At 42.0% G+C, this 17,992-nt stretch overlaps 1 protein-coding gene and 1 long non-coding RNA gene across 2 annotated transcripts; one reads left to right on the forward strand and one right to left on the reverse strand.

The window, feature by feature from the left end:
- The first annotated feature begins 1,391 nt into the window (after positions 1–1,391).
- LOC126377496 (uncharacterized) lies at positions 1,392–4,222 on the forward strand. The gene is made up of 4 exons (XR_007567866.1): positions 1,392–1,491; positions 1,856–1,881; positions 3,186–3,437; positions 4,153–4,222. It is a non-coding gene; the product is annotated as an uncharacterized LOC126377496 (long non-coding RNA).
- Positions 4,223–11,920: 7,698 nt separating this feature from the next.
- LOC126377447 (anoctamin-7-like) lies at positions 11,921–17,724 on the reverse strand. Its single transcript, XM_050025182.1, has 9 exons — positions 17,422–17,724; positions 16,006–16,149; positions 15,411–15,634; positions 15,187–15,308; positions 14,803–14,890; positions 14,602–14,719; positions 13,922–14,060; positions 13,118–13,287; positions 11,921–12,064 (listed from the first exon to the last, which is right to left on the reverse strand). Exons 1-9 carry the CDS (start codon positions 17,722–17,724, stop codon positions 11,921–11,923), a joined length of 1,452 nt encoding a protein of 483 aa, XP_049881139.1.
- Between the last annotated feature and the right edge of the window lie 268 nt (positions 17,725–17,992).

Here is a 17,992-nt window from a genome sequence, read left to right on the forward strand (position 1 = left end):
AAATAAGATTACCCACGCTGGCAGCCGGGAAACCGGTGAATCCAGTTTAAGGCCCCCATTCGTATGTGGGGGGGGGGGCTGCGATCGCTCCGTAGGCTCGCAGAGCCTCCGTAAACCCGAGACTGAAACGGCGTCCAACGCCCAACCCGGACTTGACTCTCGCGCGTCAACTCCATCCGCGCTTTCCGAAGTGCGGGTGGCGCTGGAGCGCACCCCAACACCTGACTCGACCCCAGCACCAAGTGCTGATGATGCTTCCCCTGGGCTGAACGCCCAGCGAATGCAAAGACGGACTGGTCCTAGCCTCGCTTCATCCTCGGATGAAGCGAGCAGTCTACGGACTGTACGCTCCATGGAGAGCGTGACCTCCCTCCCAGAGGGCAAACTGTGGCGCAAGCGCAAACCAGTTTCGCTCTCGGAACCGTCCTCTGACGACGAGGACCGAGCGTCGGGAACGACGCGCGGCTCGCCTGTCTTGAGGGCGCGGGCCAAGAGAGGTAGAGGTCGCCCTCCCACCACAGGAGAATACGTTGGCCTTGCCAAGGCTAAAGCTGAGCTCAACCGCGCCATGCGGGAAGAGCTCATGCTGCAAGCCGAGAAGGAGGTGGCCGAATCGGCTAAGAGGGTGTTCTCGCTCCGCGGCTCTGTAACGGAGTCGGAGTTGGCGAGAACCGATTCTGGCTTGGAACCTGGCCCTGAAACAGTCGCCGACCTCTATCAGAAGGCGAAGGATGCAGCCGCGATCATTGAGAACGTGGCTTGCAAATCCGGCCGACTGAAAGGCACCTTCGTGCGCGCCCTGAAGGACTCCACGAAATTAATCGTGGAAGTCCTAGACGTTCTCCGCGCCACGTCGGCGAACGACGAAACGCGTAATCTGCAGGCGCAGAACACCCGCCTGCAGAAAGCGTTAGACGACCAGCAGAAGGAGATCGAGACCCTTCGGCTGGAGATGCGCCAAGTGAAGAATTCGCTGGGCGCATCTAAGGATGGGACGCAGCCAGCGCCTGCATCTCTCACAGAGACCCCGGCCTCTGAGGGTCCGCGCCCTGAGCCGGCCCTACAAGTTGCACGCGCTAAGCCGGCAAAGAGGACGAACCCGCCGCTGCCTGAGAGCAGTAGAGCCACGTCCGATAAAGATGGAGACCTTGCCGCGCAGATCATAAGCCAGGTGGGCTTCATGATCGATGCGAAGTTGGCGGGTCTAGAGGACAGGCTCCTGCCTCCAAAGGTGTTGCGCCCTCCGCTAGCGGCGGACCGCAAGAACGCGCAGTCCTGGGTTTCGTTAGGTTTGGGTTTGGTTAGGTTTGGGTTTGGGTAGGTTTGTGTTTGGTTAGGTTTGGGTTTGGTTAGGTTTGTGTTTGGTTAGGTTTGTATTTGGTTAGGTTTGGGTTTGGTTAGGTTTGGTTAGGTTTGGGTTTGGTTAGGTTTGGGTTTGGTTAGGTTTGGGTTTGGTTAGGTTTGTGTTTGGTTAGGTTTGTGTTTGGTTAGGTTTGGGTTTCGTTAGGTTTGGGTTAGGTTTGTGTTTTTGTTTGGTTAGGTTTGTGTTTGGTTAGGTTTGTGTTTGGTTAGGTTTGGGTTTGGTGAGGTTTGGGTTTGGTTAGGGTTTGATTAGGTTTGGGTTTGATTAGGTTTGGGTTTGATTAGGTTTGGGTTTGGTTAGGTTTGGGTTTGGTTAGGTTTGTGTTTGGTTAGGTTTGTGTTTGATTAGGTTTGGGTTTCGTTAGGTTTGGGTTTCGTTAGGTTTGGGTTTCGTTAGGTTTGGGTTTGGTTAGGTTTGGGTTTGGGTAGGTTTGTGTTTGGTTAGGTTTGGGTTTGGTTAGGTTTGTGTTTGGTTAGGTTTGTGTTTGGTAAGGTTTGGGTTTGGTTAGGTTTGGTTAGGTTTGGGTTTGGTTAGGTTTGGGTTTGGTTAGGTTTGGGTTTGGTTAGGTTTGTGTTTGGTTAGGTTTGTGTTTGGTTAGGTTTGGGTTTCGTTAGGTTTGGGATAGGTTTGTGTTTTTGTTTGGTTAGGTTTGTGTTTGGTTAGGTTTGGGTTTCGTTAGGTTTGGGTTTCGTTAGGTTTGGGTTAGGTTTGTGTTTGGGTTTGGTTAGGTTTGTGTTTGGTTAGGTTTGTGTTTGGTTAGGTTTGTGTTTGGTTAGGTTTGGGTTTGGTTAGGTTTGGGTTTGGTGAGGTTTGGGTTTGGTTAGGGTTTGATTAGGTTTGGGTTTGATTAGGTTTGGGTTTGATTAGGTTTGTGTTTGGTTAGGTTTGGGTTTCGTTAGGTTTGGGTTTCGTTAGGTTTGGGTTTCGTTAGGTTTGGGTTTGGTTAGGTTTGTGTTTGGTTAGGTGTGGGTTTTGGTTAGGTTTGGGTTTTGGATAGGTTTGGGTTTTGTTAGGTTTGGGTTTTGTTAGGTTTGGGTTTTGGTTAGGTTTGGGTTTTGTTAGGTTTGGGTTTTGGTTAGGTTTGGGTTTTGTTAGGTTTGGGTTTGGTTAGGTTTGGGTTTCGTTAGGTTTGGGTTAGGTTTGTGTTTGTGTTTGGTTAGGTTTGTGTTTGGTTAGGTTTGGGTTTCGTTAGGTTTGGGTTTCGTTAGGTTTGGGTTTGGTTAGGTTTGGGTTTGATTAGGTTTGTGTTTGGTTAGGTTTGGGTTTCGTTAGGTTTGGGTTTCGTTAGGTTTGGGTTTGGTTAGGTTTGTGTTTGGTTAGGTTTGGGTTTGGTTAGGTTTGGTTAGGTTTGGGTTTGGTTAGGTTTGGGTTTGGTTAGGTTTGGGTTTGGTTAGGTTTGTGTTTGGTTAGGTTTGTGTTTGGTTAGGTTTGGGTTTCGTTAGGTTTGGGTTAGGTTTGTGTTTTTGTTTGGTTAGGTTTGTGTTTGGTTAGGTTTGTGTTTGGTTAGGTTTGTGTTTGGTTAGGTTTGGGTTTGGTGAGGTTTGGGTTTGGTTAGGGTTTGATTAGGTTTGGGTTTGATTAGGTTTGGGTTTGATTAGGTTTGGGTTTGGTTAGGTTTGGGTTTGGTTAGGTTTGTGTTTGGTTAGGTTTGTGTTTGATTAGGTTTGGGTTTCGTTAGGTTTGGGTTTCGTTAGGTTTGGGTTTCGTTAGGTTTGGGTTTGGTTAGGTTTGGGTTTGGGTAGGTTTGTGTTTGGTTAGGTTTGGGTTTGGTTAGGTTTGTGTTTGGTTAGGTTTGTGTTTGGTTAGGTTTGGGTTTGGTTAGGTTTGGTTAGGTTTGGGTTTGGTTAGGTTTGGGTTTGGTTAGGTTTGTGTTTGGTTAGGTTTGTGTTTGGTTAGGTTTGGGTTTCGTTAGGTTTGGGTTAGGTTTGTGTTTTTGTTTGGTTAGGTTTGTGTTTGGTTAGGTTTGGGTTTCGTTAGGTTTGGGTTTCGTTAGGTTTGGGTTAGGTTTGTGTTTGGGTTTGGTTAGGTTTGTGTTTGGTTAGGTTTGTGTTTGGTTAGGTTTGTGTTTGGTTAGGTTTGTGTTTGGTTAGGTTTGGGTTTGGTTAGGTTTGGGTTTGGTGAGGTTTGGGTTTGGTTAGGGTTTGATTAGGTTTGGGTTTGATTAGGTTTGGGTTTGATTAGGTTTGTGTTTGGTTAGGTTTGGGTTTCGTTAGGTTTGGGTTTCGTTAGGTTTGGGTTTCGTTAGGTTTGGGTTTGGTTAGGTTTGTGTTTGGTTAGGTGTGGGTTTTGGTTAGGTTTGGGTTTTGGATAGGTTTGGGTTTTGTTAGGTTTGGGTTTTGTTAGGTTTGGGTTTTGGTTAGGTTTGGGTTTTGTTAGGTTTGGGTTTTGGTTAGGTTTGGGTTTTGTTAGGTTTGGGTTTGGTTAGGTTTGTGTTTGGTTAGGTTTGGGTTTCGTTAGGTTTGGGTTAGGTTTGTGTTTGTGTTTGGTTAGGTTTGTGTTTGGTTAGGTTTGGGTTTCGTTAGGTTTGGGTTTCGTTAGGTTTGGGTTTGGTTAGGTTTGGGTTTGGGTAGGTTTGTGTTTGGTTAGGTTTGGGTTTGGTTAGGTTTGTGTTTGGTTAGGTTTGTGTTTGGTTAGGTTTGGGTTTGGTTAGGTTTGGTTAGGTTTGGGTTTGGTTAGGTTTGGGTTTGGTTAGGTTTGGGTTTGGTTAGGTTTGTGTTTGGTTAGGTTTGTGTTTGGTTAGGTTTGGGTTTCGTTAGGTTTGGGTTAGGTTTGTGTTTTTGTTTGGTTAGGTTTGTGTTTGGTTAGGTTTGGGTTTCGTTAGGTTTGGGTTTCGTTAGGTTTGGGTTAGGTTTGTGTTTGGGTTTGGTTAGGTTTGTGTTTGGTTAGGTTTGTGTTTGGTTAGGTTTGTGTTTGGTTAGGTTTGTGTTTGGTTAGGTTTGGGTTTGGTTAGGTTTGGGTTTGGTGAGGTTTGGGTTTGGTTAGGGTTTGATTAGGTTTGGGTTTGATTAGGTTTGTGTTTGGTTAGGTTTGGGTTTCGTTAGGTTTGGGTTTCGTTAGGTTTGGGTTTCGTTAGGTTTGGGTTTCGTTAGGTTTGGGTTTGGTTAGGTTTGTGTTTGGTTAGGTGTGGGTTTTGGTTAGGTTTGGGTTTTGGATAGGTTTGGGTTTTGTTAGGTTTGGGTTTTGTTAGGTTTGGGTTTTGTTAGGTTTGGGTTTTGGTTAGGTTTGGGTTTTGTTAGGTTTGGGTTTTGGTTAGGTTTGGGTTTTGTTAGGTTTGGGTTTTGTTAGGTTTGGGTTTTGTTAAATTTGGTTTAATTTTGGTTGGTTAAGTAAAATTTTTGTTAGGTTAAGTAAAATTTTTGTTAGGTTAATTTTGATTTGGGTTTAGTTGTGTTTGGGTTTAGTTATGTTTGCGTTTTTTTTTATTTGGTTTTTATATGTTTAGGTTTTGATATAATTATGTTCCAATTTTCTTTGTGTCGGGTGTGGGTAGGATTTGGATTTTGTTCTGGTCGTTATTCTTTTTGCAGTTTCATAGTATTTAATAAACATTTTTGAGTATTTGTGTATTTTTCGTGTTCTTAGCAAAGAAAATTCGAAATATCTGTCTACTGCAACAAAATGTTATAAAAGTCTCTCTATTTTATTGCGTTATATGGTAGCCCTAGTCTTTACGAAAATTTTAAGGCCTCTCTCGTGCGTCTAGGATGCCGGGAACGCAATAAAATCGCCCCCCCACCCTCCCTGTTGCGATTTATTAGGAAGCCACGGTCACATATCTGCATAGAAAAAAACCACTCACAATGTTATCAATTATTGGATTGCTAATTTACTTATTTACTGTTTGCTAATATACTTATTTACTTATTTAAGTGATGAAGGTGATTCACCAAAAGTAATACAAATGTGTGGACATTTGAACCACTTCAATCGATCAATCAACAATTAAATTTTTCTTTCACGAAACGTATTTAAATCTTTGCTAAATGCAATCGCCGGTAAAAGAAAACAAAATGGCGGAAAAACAAGATGGCCGCCATAAAAAATTTTGTTTTTTTTAGAAGAAGCCCCTTTGGGTAAAAATAATGTATGGGGCGCTTGCTCAAAACGTCATGTAGAGTACGGAAATACTTTCTGGTCACCAAAAATTGCTCCGCATCAGAGAGACAACCTACGGCCTGGCATAACTATCGCACGTGAACCAATTTTTCTTTCATGAGACCTATTTAAATCTTGGTCGAATTTAATGGCCGGTGAAAAAAAAAAAAAAACAAAATGGCGAAAAAACAAGATGGTCGCCACACAAAATTTTGTTTTTCCAGAAAATGTCTCGGGGGTAAAAATGATGTAGAGTGTGATCGGAACGTCATCTTTGAAAACTGCTCCGCATCAGGGAGACATCCTACGGCCTGGCAAACTGCACCTGGAACTTTTTTGTTTCCACGACACCTATTTAAATCTTGGTCAAATTCTATCGCCGGTGAAAAAAAACAAAATGGCGGAAAAACGAGATGGCCGCCATACGAAGAGGTAGGTGGGGCAGTTTCGAACAAACAGGACACCACGCGAAATCTAGTGTATATAGTATATGTGTGCGTGAGTATGTATGACAGCAGCTTCCACTGACAATCACACGTGTGTATATGTGTGTGTGTGTGTGTGTGTCATATATTATATGTATATAGATTTATCTGATAGATCTGATAATCTGTCTGATGTCGTCAATCTCTGCATCCTTGCTCGGTCTAACCATCGCTTAAAATCGCAAAAATGACATAAAATGTTTAACAGAAAAAAACAGACTTCAAACGCAAAACTAAAAAGCAATAAATAGATTTACTTCGCACAAAGTAATAAGTACGTATTTTTAATAAGTTCATTAATTTTATAATTCTGAAGTCGATGCCAAGTAAATGCTACAACGAAGTACCGATTCATATATTTTTCAAATACTGATTGTATTGTGATTTTTTGTTTGACATTGTTTTGTAAATGCTTTGATATAGGTATTTAACAATATTGTGTGTACATAGTAATTTGATATTGTAGTAGGGTTGTTGTTAGGTTAGGTTAGGTTTGGATTCGTGTACGGTGTGCGTTGTTTCTGTTAATGGTGTGCTGTTTAATATTATTTCGGCTTATTTGCTTGAGCTTCAGTTTCAGGGTCCCCTTAGTGGTGGCGACAACCGGCGTTCAGGGACTCCTTGTCAACGCTGTGTGCATTTACATCCAGCGAAACGACGCCTCGCGACCTTTGTCAAGTTTACTACTGGTCGATTTATCCCGACCGGCGGCGGCCCTGTTACCACGACCATAGGTGCTTAGGGTGAAAAAGAAAAAATATATATATTTATAATATTGTCGTCCGTCAAGTGTTGAGTTAAGCGGTAGTATTGTTGAACAGCTCCGTTAAATCTAGTGAAAATACGTGTAAAAAATGGATCTCTAACAAATTATTTTATATAAAAGCCTTTGTCATATTACGCTCTAAGTGACTGTGAAAACTGATTTCAAAAAAGTGCAGTGATTCAAAAGATATAACCAAATTTATAGCCGAATTCTAAAAAACCGTTGGAGTTCCTGACCTACGACAACCCGCGCTCCCGCCGCTGCGGTGAATCACTATCCTGCTACCACGGTATCTGCGGAGAAACGATAACGCTATCGCAAATTCTCCGTTAAAGCGGAAATATCGTGGTGAGAGGCTATTTGAATTTGGCCAAAGATTTTTAATTTTAACTTTTTTATTTCTTATGTTGTGCGGATCGTATTCAAGCGTGATGAGGAAGTGTGCTATCTGCTCCAATCATGTATCCATTGCTGATCTCCTCAACTGTGTTGAGTGTAAAGCTGCATTTCACTATAACTGTCTTAAAATAACAAGGGAACAGTTTATATTCAAGAAACAAGAACTAGAAAGCAGTTTTGTGTGCACAGATTGTAAACGATTAACACGGCGTAAAAGGATTAACGAGAGTGATATTCTAGCACAGACCAAAATTAATGTACCAACACATAATAGCTTTGACTCCTTAACGGAAGAAAACAATGCAGAACAGTTTAATGAAGAAAACGATAACTTAAAGAAATTATTATTGGAAGAAAAAATGAGAAACTCTATTCTTGAAAAAGAAATTAACTACTTGAAACAGCATTCTGACACAATTAATACAACACATCATGAAAGAGACACTATTGAAATAATAACCCCTCTAAAATCCAAAATTAAAAAGACAACAGAAGAAAATATACAACTTTACGAAAGAATTACGGAACTGGAAAATGACAATAAAAGACTAATGCAAATACTAAATAAAAATTCATCACAGAATTCATTGTCAAATCACAATAAAGACCAGGAGAAATTACACGAAAAATGCATAGAAATTAAAGCACTACAAAAGAAAATAAGGCTCTTAAACATAAAGATTAGAAAAATACAACAGATTGTCACCGATACAACTGAAGAAAACTTAAATCTACTTAAAGAAATTTCAGACTTAAAAAATAATGGTCCATTATGCGATACAATCAATCATTGCTCTAATGCTATTGATAAACTGGCCACTAGATTTGATGACTACATGAATGGACATAGTAGGTTCAGTATGAATAATTCAACCGGATGTGACAATCAAAACAATAGGGAGGAAGACAAAGAAAAAGCTGAAAGAAGACCTCAGCTATTGCTGCTCTCTGATTTCCACGGTACAGAGCTTATTTACCCTCTATCAAAAATTCGGAAAGGCGATTACCAATGCACAGCTGATATAATTTTCAATGGTACAACAGATCGCGTATTACAAAATATAACAACTAAGGTTTCTACATTCACAATGAAAGATTGTGTCATTATAATGTGTGGAGCAAATGACTATTATAATAAACCGGTAGAAGCAGTGATGATCGAGATAGAAGAATGTATTAAAAATTTAACTAATACAAATATAATACTATGTAATATTCCGTATAGTGTATCACCAGACTCATATGAATATAATGAATATGTGGCTAAGTTCAACGTAGCGCTATCGAATGGGTTCAACTCGTTTAGTAATGTGCATATACAAACTGCCGATCTGCATTTAAAACCCATCGATTTCCAATATGATGGTTACAGACTCCGTCGGAGTGGAAAGTATAAGCTCGCAAGTGCACTAAATGTAACATTGAAATTAATTAATGAGAATTTTTATAATGGCCATGCTTTTTTAGACCGGCAATAACGGTTAACACAAACTCTTGTTCTAGCAATCTTACTGTGATGCATCTAAACATTAATCGTTTATGTAATAAGCTACTGAGTCTGGAAGCGTTTATTGAAGCTGAACTTGACGTCAAACCTTGTTTCATTTGTGTGACTGAGACGTGGTTGGAACCGGATGAACATAAAGCAATACATATCTCTGGATACACTATAGGTGCTAATTTTTCTAGATCGTTTCGTGAAGGTGGTGGAACTATCATATTTGTGAGAAATGACTTGGTCTCTAGATGCAAGCAGTTTGAAGTGAAAAATGCTTGTAAAGAGAATATATTTGAGGTCTCTAACTTACTATTTAAACCTCCTAATAACAATGACTTACTTCTAGCCACTGTCTATAGAAGTAATGATCACAAGTATAGCATTACAGATTTCTTTGACAAACTGGAATATTTCCTATTAAAAAATAAGGTTAATCATATTGTTATGTGTGGCGACTTTAACGTGGATCTACATCCGTCAAAACAAAATACAAGTAATAGTAAAAGATTCTTACAAATTTTATTGGAGCATAATTTGAAGCCAACTATCAAAGATTATACGCGAGTTACTGCCACTAGTCGTACTACTGTTGACAATATCTTGACGGATGTTGATGATAACGTAAACGCATGTGTAATACCGTGCTCTTTCTCGGACCATGATGCCCAGATGATAACTTTTCTTGATATTAATGTTGTAAAACCGCAGACTTCTAATACTTTCTTAACTAGACTGATCACCAAGAAATCGTCTGAATCTTTTTTGGTAAAATTGCAGGCCACAAATTGGGAGTTTCTACACAGTAATATCTGTATTAATGATAAAATGGATAAATTTATTAAAATAATAAATAGTCTAACAAACGCATCTTTTCCTGAGAAACAAATTAAATGCAATAGGATAACTAAAAGTTGGATTAGTAAAGGAATTAAAATATCGAGTAAGAAAAAAAGGTCGCTCATGCTGCAACAAAGGAAAAATGGAAATAATGCTAACTTAAATATATATTTAAAATTGTACAAAACTATACTAAAACGTACTATATCTACAGCTAGAATTATAAATACTAAAAACAAAATTAAAAAAGCTAAATGTAAAAGTAAAGTCATATGGAAGATAGTTAATGAAAATAAAGGATGTAAAACTAAGAAAGATAACATTGTATTGGTAGAAAATAAGGTTAGAATTAGTGACCCTATTGAGGTTAGTACTATATTTAATGATTTCTTTGTCAAAATCGGTAAAAAGGTAAATAATCTAAACTCTACTGATCAAAGAAGTAACAAATTCAAGGAACATTTACACAAAACTAGATTTAATAATTGTAAATCGATGTTTATGAGACCTATAGATGAACTGGAAGTAATCAGCATTACAAAAAGCATGAAAAATACTAATTCTTGTGGTCCTGATGCAATAAGTATCAGGATCATCAAGAGATTCATTGAATTTCTTTGCGTTCAGCTGTGCTTTATCTTCAACGAGTGTATAGAAATAGGTATATTTCCAAAGGTACTAAAGGTAGCTAAAGTGATACCTGTGCATAAAAAAAAGTGCAAAACGGATAAAAATAATTATAGACCGATATCCTTGCTATCAGTCATAGCCAAAATCTTTGAAAAAGCTATTGCTAAGCGTATCGAACAGCATTTTAACAACAATGATTATTTCTCTGGACAACAATTTGGTTTCCGACAGAACTTTAACACAATCACAGCAATATGTAAACTAACTAAAGACGTACTTGAAGGCTTAAATAATGGAGATATGTGTGCAGGAATATTTTGTGATCTTAGTAAAGCTTTTGACTGTGTGGATCATTCAATTCTTCTGGATAAATTAGAATTTTATGGTATTAGGGGTCCCGCTCTTAAACTCATGCGGTCGTATCTGTCGGACCGTCAACAATATGTCCAAGTGGCTACGACTGGTGGTGAATATATTAACTCTGAAAAACGGCATATCGTGTGCGGCGTCCCGCAGGGTTCAGTTTTGGGACCCCTACTCTTCATTGTATTTATGAATGACCTACCGTATAATATTACTTGCGGTACATCTTATCTGTATGCAGATGACACAAGCATCATTGTAAAAGATAAATCTTTGCATGGCCTAACTAATGCTGTTAATATAGTGTGGCATAATCTCACGGACTGGTTTGTGACTAATGGACTTCTACTTAATTTGGAGAAAACACTCTACATCACATTTAAAAGACATTCCAATACCGCGGACTTTAACCTACCACTTCCTATAGCTAAAGTTACTAGCACACGTTTTCTTGGGGTGGTAATGGACCAGCAGTTGCGATGGCAAGCACATTTAGATACGATGCGCAAAAGATTAGCCAGCGCATGCTATACTATTAAACATCTATCTCGTACAATGGATATATCGACTTTAAAGATGGTTTACTATGCTTACTTTGAAAGTATAATGCGATATGGCCTGGAGGTCTGGGGGAACAGTGTTGAAATCAACTCTGTTCTAATTTTACAAAAAAAAGCAGTAAGACTCATAGAAGGCACTCATTATCTTGAGCATTGTCGCCCACTGTTCATTAAACACGGAATTTTAACTGTGATCTCATTGTATATCTATCTTATAAGTGTATATATTTACAAACATAAAAGTCAATACCGAACATTAGGAGAAGTACAACACCGTAGTCTGAGAGACAGTTGTCGACTAATCGCTCCTAGATCAAATTACGTTAATTATTCTAAAAGCTTCGTGTATATAGGGCTAAAAATTTTTAATCACCTAAATAAAGACATAAAAAACCAAAATAACATTAAATGCTTTAAAACTAAACTAAGAAAGTTCCTATTACAACGACCTTTCTATAAATTGAATGAATTTTTTGGAAATCTATATGATTGATTGACTTGATCTATTGTGAATTAACTGATCTTATATAGTTTTTATGTATGTATACTTTGTTGTTTGTTTTTGTATTGTTTTAATTGTCTTAATTATTGTAAAGTAATGACTAATCAAATAATACAAGCAATATGGACTGCTGTTGTTTAGGACATGTTATTATTATACTGTTTATTTTCTTATTAATTTTGTAGTTAATTTTAATCTCATATTTGTTAATCTAAAAGCGTAACAATAGTATTGTTAATTAAATCAAGTAGTTACTATTGTTATATTGCTTATTGATACTTGAAGTCTTATGTACTACTTAAACTATTTTTGCATGGTTTGTAACTGTTTATTTTGCAAAATAAATGATTTGATTTGATTTGATTTGATTTTGACTTTATGTAGCTATAAGCAGTATTTGTCTACGAGGTGGGCTGCGTGTGTCACGGGAAGCGCCGGCGCAGGGAGGGGAGCCGGTGCTGGTGCCAGCGACGCAGCACTCGCTCGCGCTGCTGCCGCCGCGCCACTGCGCCGGGGCAGCCGCGCACGGCCTGCCACACCGCCACCGCCAGCGCCGCAAACACTATCTGCACATACAAACTATACATATACACGTCCACAGGCACCAGTGGACGGGACCACAAACTTGCAGCCACTGGTGCTGCAAATTAATTAAAAACATTTGAATTTCGAACATAAAAACACCTGATACTGTCAACTGTAAAATGACAGTTGTTTTTATTAATACGACTGCATAATATTTTTGAACCCTAATATAATTAATAATAAAAACTAATACACTACACACACAACACTGGTTTTACACGTTTTCACCGACTTCAAAAAAGGAGGAGGTTCTCAATTCGACCGTATTTTATTTATTGCTTTTTAGTTTTGCGTTTGAAGTCGGTTTTTTTGTTAAAAAAAATATTTTTGTATTGTACTTGTGCCCGGTTAATAGCAAATGGTTCGCCTCCTACTACTGAGGGATGAGCCTAAGGCTGCCCCCACATTGGGCGTTGGCCGAGCGTACGCGTTTCCTGAGCGTGCTGCCGGCGTCGGCGCGGCGCGGGCGTCGCGTCAGCGCGCCGTTTGTGGGGCGCGGGCGTCGCGCCATCGAACGCCATGCAAGCGCTGCGCAAGCGCCGCGCCGACGTCGCGTCTTAAGCGCTGACTGAGATGCTAGCGGGCGCGGGGGGGAATGTGTGCGGGGGGCACGGGCGGCCGAACGCCCGTGGAACGCGACGTAAGCGCGGCGTCTGCGCGGCGTTCACGCAGCGCTTGTGCGGCGCTGGACAACGCGAAGCCCGCGCCCCGCAGACGGTGCGCTGACGCGACGTCCGCGCCGCGCCGACGCCGGCAGCACGCTCAGGAAACGCGTACGCTCGGCCAACGCCCAATGTGGGGGCAGCCTTAAACATAGCTGGGGTGGAGTGGGTGCATATACTATACTTATATCTCTGCTTACCCCTTTGGGATGCTATATGATAATATATCATTATAATAAAATATATTTTTCTTATAATCCTTACGAAACAAACTTGTGAGATGTTTCGATTAGTTTGACGACAAGTGTAACATGCAGCTGCCAGTCCACGACACACACACACACACCCACACACCACCACACGTATACTTACTATGTATAACAGTATGCATATGAACTTGAAGTTCTGCAAGAAGTAGTAGGTGGGGGTGGTGGTGGAGCCGGTGTAGTTCTCCCCCAGGTGGTTCCACTGGTGCGGCCACTCGTGGCCACGGTCGTCGATGGTCATTATCTCGTAGTCGTAATATATACTCGTGAGGTACGCTGCAATAAACACTTGGTCAACAGGAGAGGATATGTGCCGGCGAGTGCCGAGCTTCGATCACCAATTAGCGAAGTCGGCGACAATTGAATATGACATAGCGAGTGGTTCTAAGACAGACTACTCACAAGAACATTTGAGCAATTGTTGATAAGAAGTCCTTCAAGTCGATGATGAGCCGTGAGGTGTCAGGTGAGCAGCGCGTCGGCAATATAATGGCCAGCAGCCACGGTGTTCCAATTGTTGAACGTTGGGCACATGATAAGGAGGTCCCGGGTTCGAATCCCGGTGAGGATATATCACAAAAATCACTTTGTGATCCCTAGTTTGGTTAGGACATTACTGGATGATCACCTGATTGTTTGAAAGTAAAATGGTCTGTACTTCGGAAGGGAACTCCGCTGGTCCCGACTACTGATGTAAGTACAGTCATGTAGTGGTTACATGAGCAATTCAGGTATCTTGGCGACTCAATGGTGACCCTGGAACCAGGGCTACCGACGTTTGAGAAATGAAATAATGTTTCTTTCTTTCTTCCAAACATCACCTGGTCGCTATCACCGCTACATTTGTGCACTCGTGTAACTGTGTGTAGTGGCAACGTTGGCCATTCTGTCGGCCGACCGGTTTGCTTACTTGATGTCTTGCAGCCGTCTGATCTGTGCGACATCAAATAAGTCGCGGACGTGTTAAACCAATAGGCGAAACTCTTGTTGTATTGGTTATAAATCCTGTCTTTATTTGTCTGGATGTATTCAGCGTGCGTCGTCATCACCTGGAACCACAGATCACCCCGGGGGGTTAACGAGCATTACTTATTGCTATTATTTTGTCATTTGTACACATTGCTCGCAAACATCAAATTACCAATTATCGATAAAACTAGGTAATTATTTGTATACAATGGATGTTTAAGATATCAAAATAAAACTGTGGCATTAAGTATGTTACCTATGATTAAACGGATAGACCAAATGCGAAATGCCATACGTTCCCAGACCAGAACAGCTGCTGCGGGCCACACAACCACTCATCTGAAACGGAGCTGGCAATATATCAAATAATAATTGATATACTAACATAATCGAATTTCCTGCTCGGAATTAAATACGCGAACTTGAAGTATGTGATAGTAATTAGGTGTTTAATTGGTTGAAACATCCTGTACAAGTACGCGTCTCTGTTTATCTTCATACACATGTACTTTTTAAATATTTGCGTCCGCGTCCACGTCAGCGCCTGGAGGGAGACAAGATGGTTTAGCTGGTTACTGAGCGCCGGCGCACTGCCACTACACGCGGCCGGCGCACACTCACGTGGAAGAGCGGCGCCGCGTAGCAGACGAGCTTCAGCACGTGGTTCCAGTAGCCGATGCCCGCCGAGCGGAACAGCAGCGCCCGCCGGTGGCGCGTCGTGTACATACTTGCCTTGCTCCTGGAACATATTGGCACCGCTCACTTTGCCGTCACCCCTCTTGCATATTGTGCCACCAGTGCGACCAGCTGGCAGCATGTTACCTCATGTCCAAGCTGTTCACAGCTAGCGCCAGCAGCGGCGCCAGCGGGAACATCGGCGCGAACAACGTCACCAGAGCCAACTGTAGGACTGAAACAAAATGCACCTCAAGCATGAGCACCTACCACGTTGGTCTAACAAAGAGTTGGTCTAACAGTGTGGCTACTTAGTGCCTCTTACGATGGATACCCCAATTGTGATATACTCGTGAGCTTTGTAGTGTTATGTATGGCGGTGACGTAGTCGGTGGGGTATTTTAAGTGGAATTCTGTGGTCTCGGCCTACCCCACCGCCACCTCTAGTTAGACGATGTAGCGCGCCCCGCCCCACGAGTGACGGGCGGGAGCGCGTGCGCATCATAATATTATTATAGGTGTTGTAGTCACATAGAGTGTTGAAGTCGTCGACCACCTGCTGGTCGGTCACCGGCGGCAGGCGGTACTCCCGCTCGCACGTGCTCACCGGAGCACCCGCCGCCTGCTGCTCCTCCTTAGCACCCCTCCCTCTGCTGCCAATTGAACACACGTTATTATCACGAATCATGGCTTGTACAATATGAAATAAGTAATATGCCTCTCTAAGATAATCTATCTAGAAAGTCTGTACACACCTCCTTATAATGGTAACGACTCGAACAAGAACATCTCTGAATAGGATTGTAGTTACAAACACAACAACCCCTTCGTAGAAACAGCTGAAGAATGGACAATTCAAGGTGACGGCGCGACGGATGATGCTCCTCAAGGGCGCGGCCACGTTGTAGGTGCTCCACGGGGTGGAGATGTTCAGCTTGATGTCCCACGTGTCCAGCATGTTCCCCGAGTGGAAGACACCCTGCAACACCAGCGGCCATGTACACACACACACACAACTACCTACACTGTTGTACATGCTTCTAGTTTCAGAGTTTATTGCAGCTTAGAATTAGAAAGAAAGAGATAGCGAAAAGTAATTATTCCTGAAGTAAAGATGAAATAAATGAAGAGAAGAGAAGAGGAAACAGTAAATAATCGCTAAACATATGTGGGAGTGATTCGTGTACGCGTACCGCTTTGAACTTCGGCTTAATTCTCAATTCAATCTTCAATTATTTATTGCATTCCATGTAGTACAATGGGTGTGGGATGGGCTTGACACTACGTATAGGGTCCATGGCGATCAAAGCAGCCTGTCTGTGTTAAGGTTCAATAATAAATTATATTTACCTTCAACCAACCAAAACACACAACCAAACTGGAGGTGAAAACGAAACTATAGAAGAAATATTTGGAGATGAGCGACTTCTCAAATCTTTCAAAAGATAAATGTCCCTCGAGACTCGTCAGTGTCCACGACACTCGGTGAAGGCTCTGTAAATTATACAATAAGTACTTTTTATTTAACATTTTGAAAAAAAAGAAATTGACATGCATAATATAATATGTAATATGTAAGAGGGTGTTATGATGATGACAAGAGTCTGGAGCACACTTGAGGCCCTGCCTTACCTGTCACTCTGTACTATAGCAAGCGTGGTGAATTATATTCTCTATGCCTTAATAATACATAACAACATAACATAAACAGCCTATATACGTCCCACTGCTGGGCACAGGCCTCCCCTCAATCAACCGGAGGGGGTATGGAGCATACTCCACCACGCTGTTCCACTGCGGGTTGGTGGAGGTGTTTTTACAGCTAATAGCCGGGACCAACGGCTTACAAAATTTGTTTTTTACGGCTTACAAAGTTTGGCAAGCTAGTCAAATTATTATATACTAATTATAATAGGCTTCAACACGAGCATAACATTATGGTATTGTATAATCCAGTACACTACACACCACCGAAAAGAGAACATGGCTGGCAGCGATGGCGTCACACACAGCTGGTGCGGCACCTGCTCTGTGGCTGAGCGTGCACACGGCAAAAACAAAAAATATAATAAATAAGTTACCTTTTCCAAAACAAACAGTATCGCCAGCGTGCAACACGCCAACAATATCAATAAGCAGGTTTCCAATGCATTATACACTTTTGGCATTTCGGGTATGTGTTTGCTAGGATTTCTGCCTTTGAAGCTCCACAGGTAGACGGCGAGCGGCTGCAGCAGCCCCGCGTACACCACCACCACCGCCACCACCATTAGCACCACCAGCGCCACCACCGCCTGCCAACAACATGCTCTCACACCCCACTGCCGTCTCTCTCACACTTGCAAATCCCGGACTCTCTATATCCACACAAAAATCTGTTTCTCACCTTTTTTGACATGACTTATTGTACATTTGCCGCAATTGGTATCAACTACTTGGCCGCACAAATGGGGAGCGCTGAGGGCTCTCACCCGGTACACGATAAGACAACAGGCCTGAGGGTGCCCGGTTCGTTCTTACACATACACTACACGGGTGTGAGCGAGACCGAAAGTCCACGCGAGCTCCCTCCACCTTACCTCTTACGAACTGAAGTGGGTACGCAAATCGGGGGTGAGGTAACCAAGCTCGTTTCGTGCGGGGCGGAGTGTCTCTATTATACGTACTAATTGTTCACCTATTGTATGCTACGACTAAACATTTCAAAATGTTATCGCTTTTGCTTTTGCAAACGGATCTAAAGTAAATATAAACTACATTACTTACAGCTAAAGCCACTAACACGTTGGTTGCTCGATTCGCAAGACGCTCTTTAGTATTATTTTTCTTCTTAAACCCGTTCATCTTCAAGGACTCCGCGCCGCCGATGGACCTGGGAACACACGACCGGCGCCGTACTGCCGCACTGGCCTGCAGCACACCCGCCGCGGCCGCACCCGGGGCCGGGCCGCGCCGGGGGCTGGCGGCTAGTCCTAACTTTTCACCTGTATAACTATCTCGAAACAACCCACACGATACAACAACAAGAACACTTTTGTTTGTATCTCTTGTGTAGGTTTGACGGCACATTATTGGCGCCTCGTCTTTGTCATGCCGTGAAATGTATAAATAATTTAGTACATAGCACAGTGACAAACTAAACAGGTTAGGGCCGTCTAAGCCCCGTTGGAACAATACTTGACTCTCACTACTGTGAGGTTGCAGGTCCGCATCCCAGCACGGGCCTTTACACTAAACCAATTTAGAATTTGTAAGTATTCGAATCCATGTGTGGATCATAAATGATTATCACATGCTCAGCGGTGAGAGAAAACATCGTGAGGAAACCCACATTCCC

The sequence above is a fragment of the Pectinophora gossypiella genome, chromosome 23 (genome assembly GCF_024362695.1).
Source record: "Pectinophora gossypiella chromosome 23, ilPecGoss1.1, whole genome shotgun sequence".
Taxonomy (NCBI): domain Eukaryota; kingdom Metazoa; phylum Arthropoda; class Insecta; order Lepidoptera; family Gelechiidae; genus Pectinophora; species Pectinophora gossypiella.

Coding starts and splice junctions, on each gene's coding strand:
- LOC126377447 (XM_050025182.1), bottom strand. CDS start 17,724: ATGTGCCGTCAAACCTACACAAGAGATACAAACAAAAGTGTTCTTGTT. Junction 16,150..17,421: donor ACGTGTTAGTGGCTTTAGCT/GTAAGTAATGTA, acceptor TATAATTTACAG/AGCCTTCACCGAGTGTCGTG. Junction 15,635..16,005: donor TGTGTTTTGGTTGGTTGAAG/GTAAATATAATT, acceptor CTGGTGTTGCAG/GGTGTCTTCCACTCGGGGAA.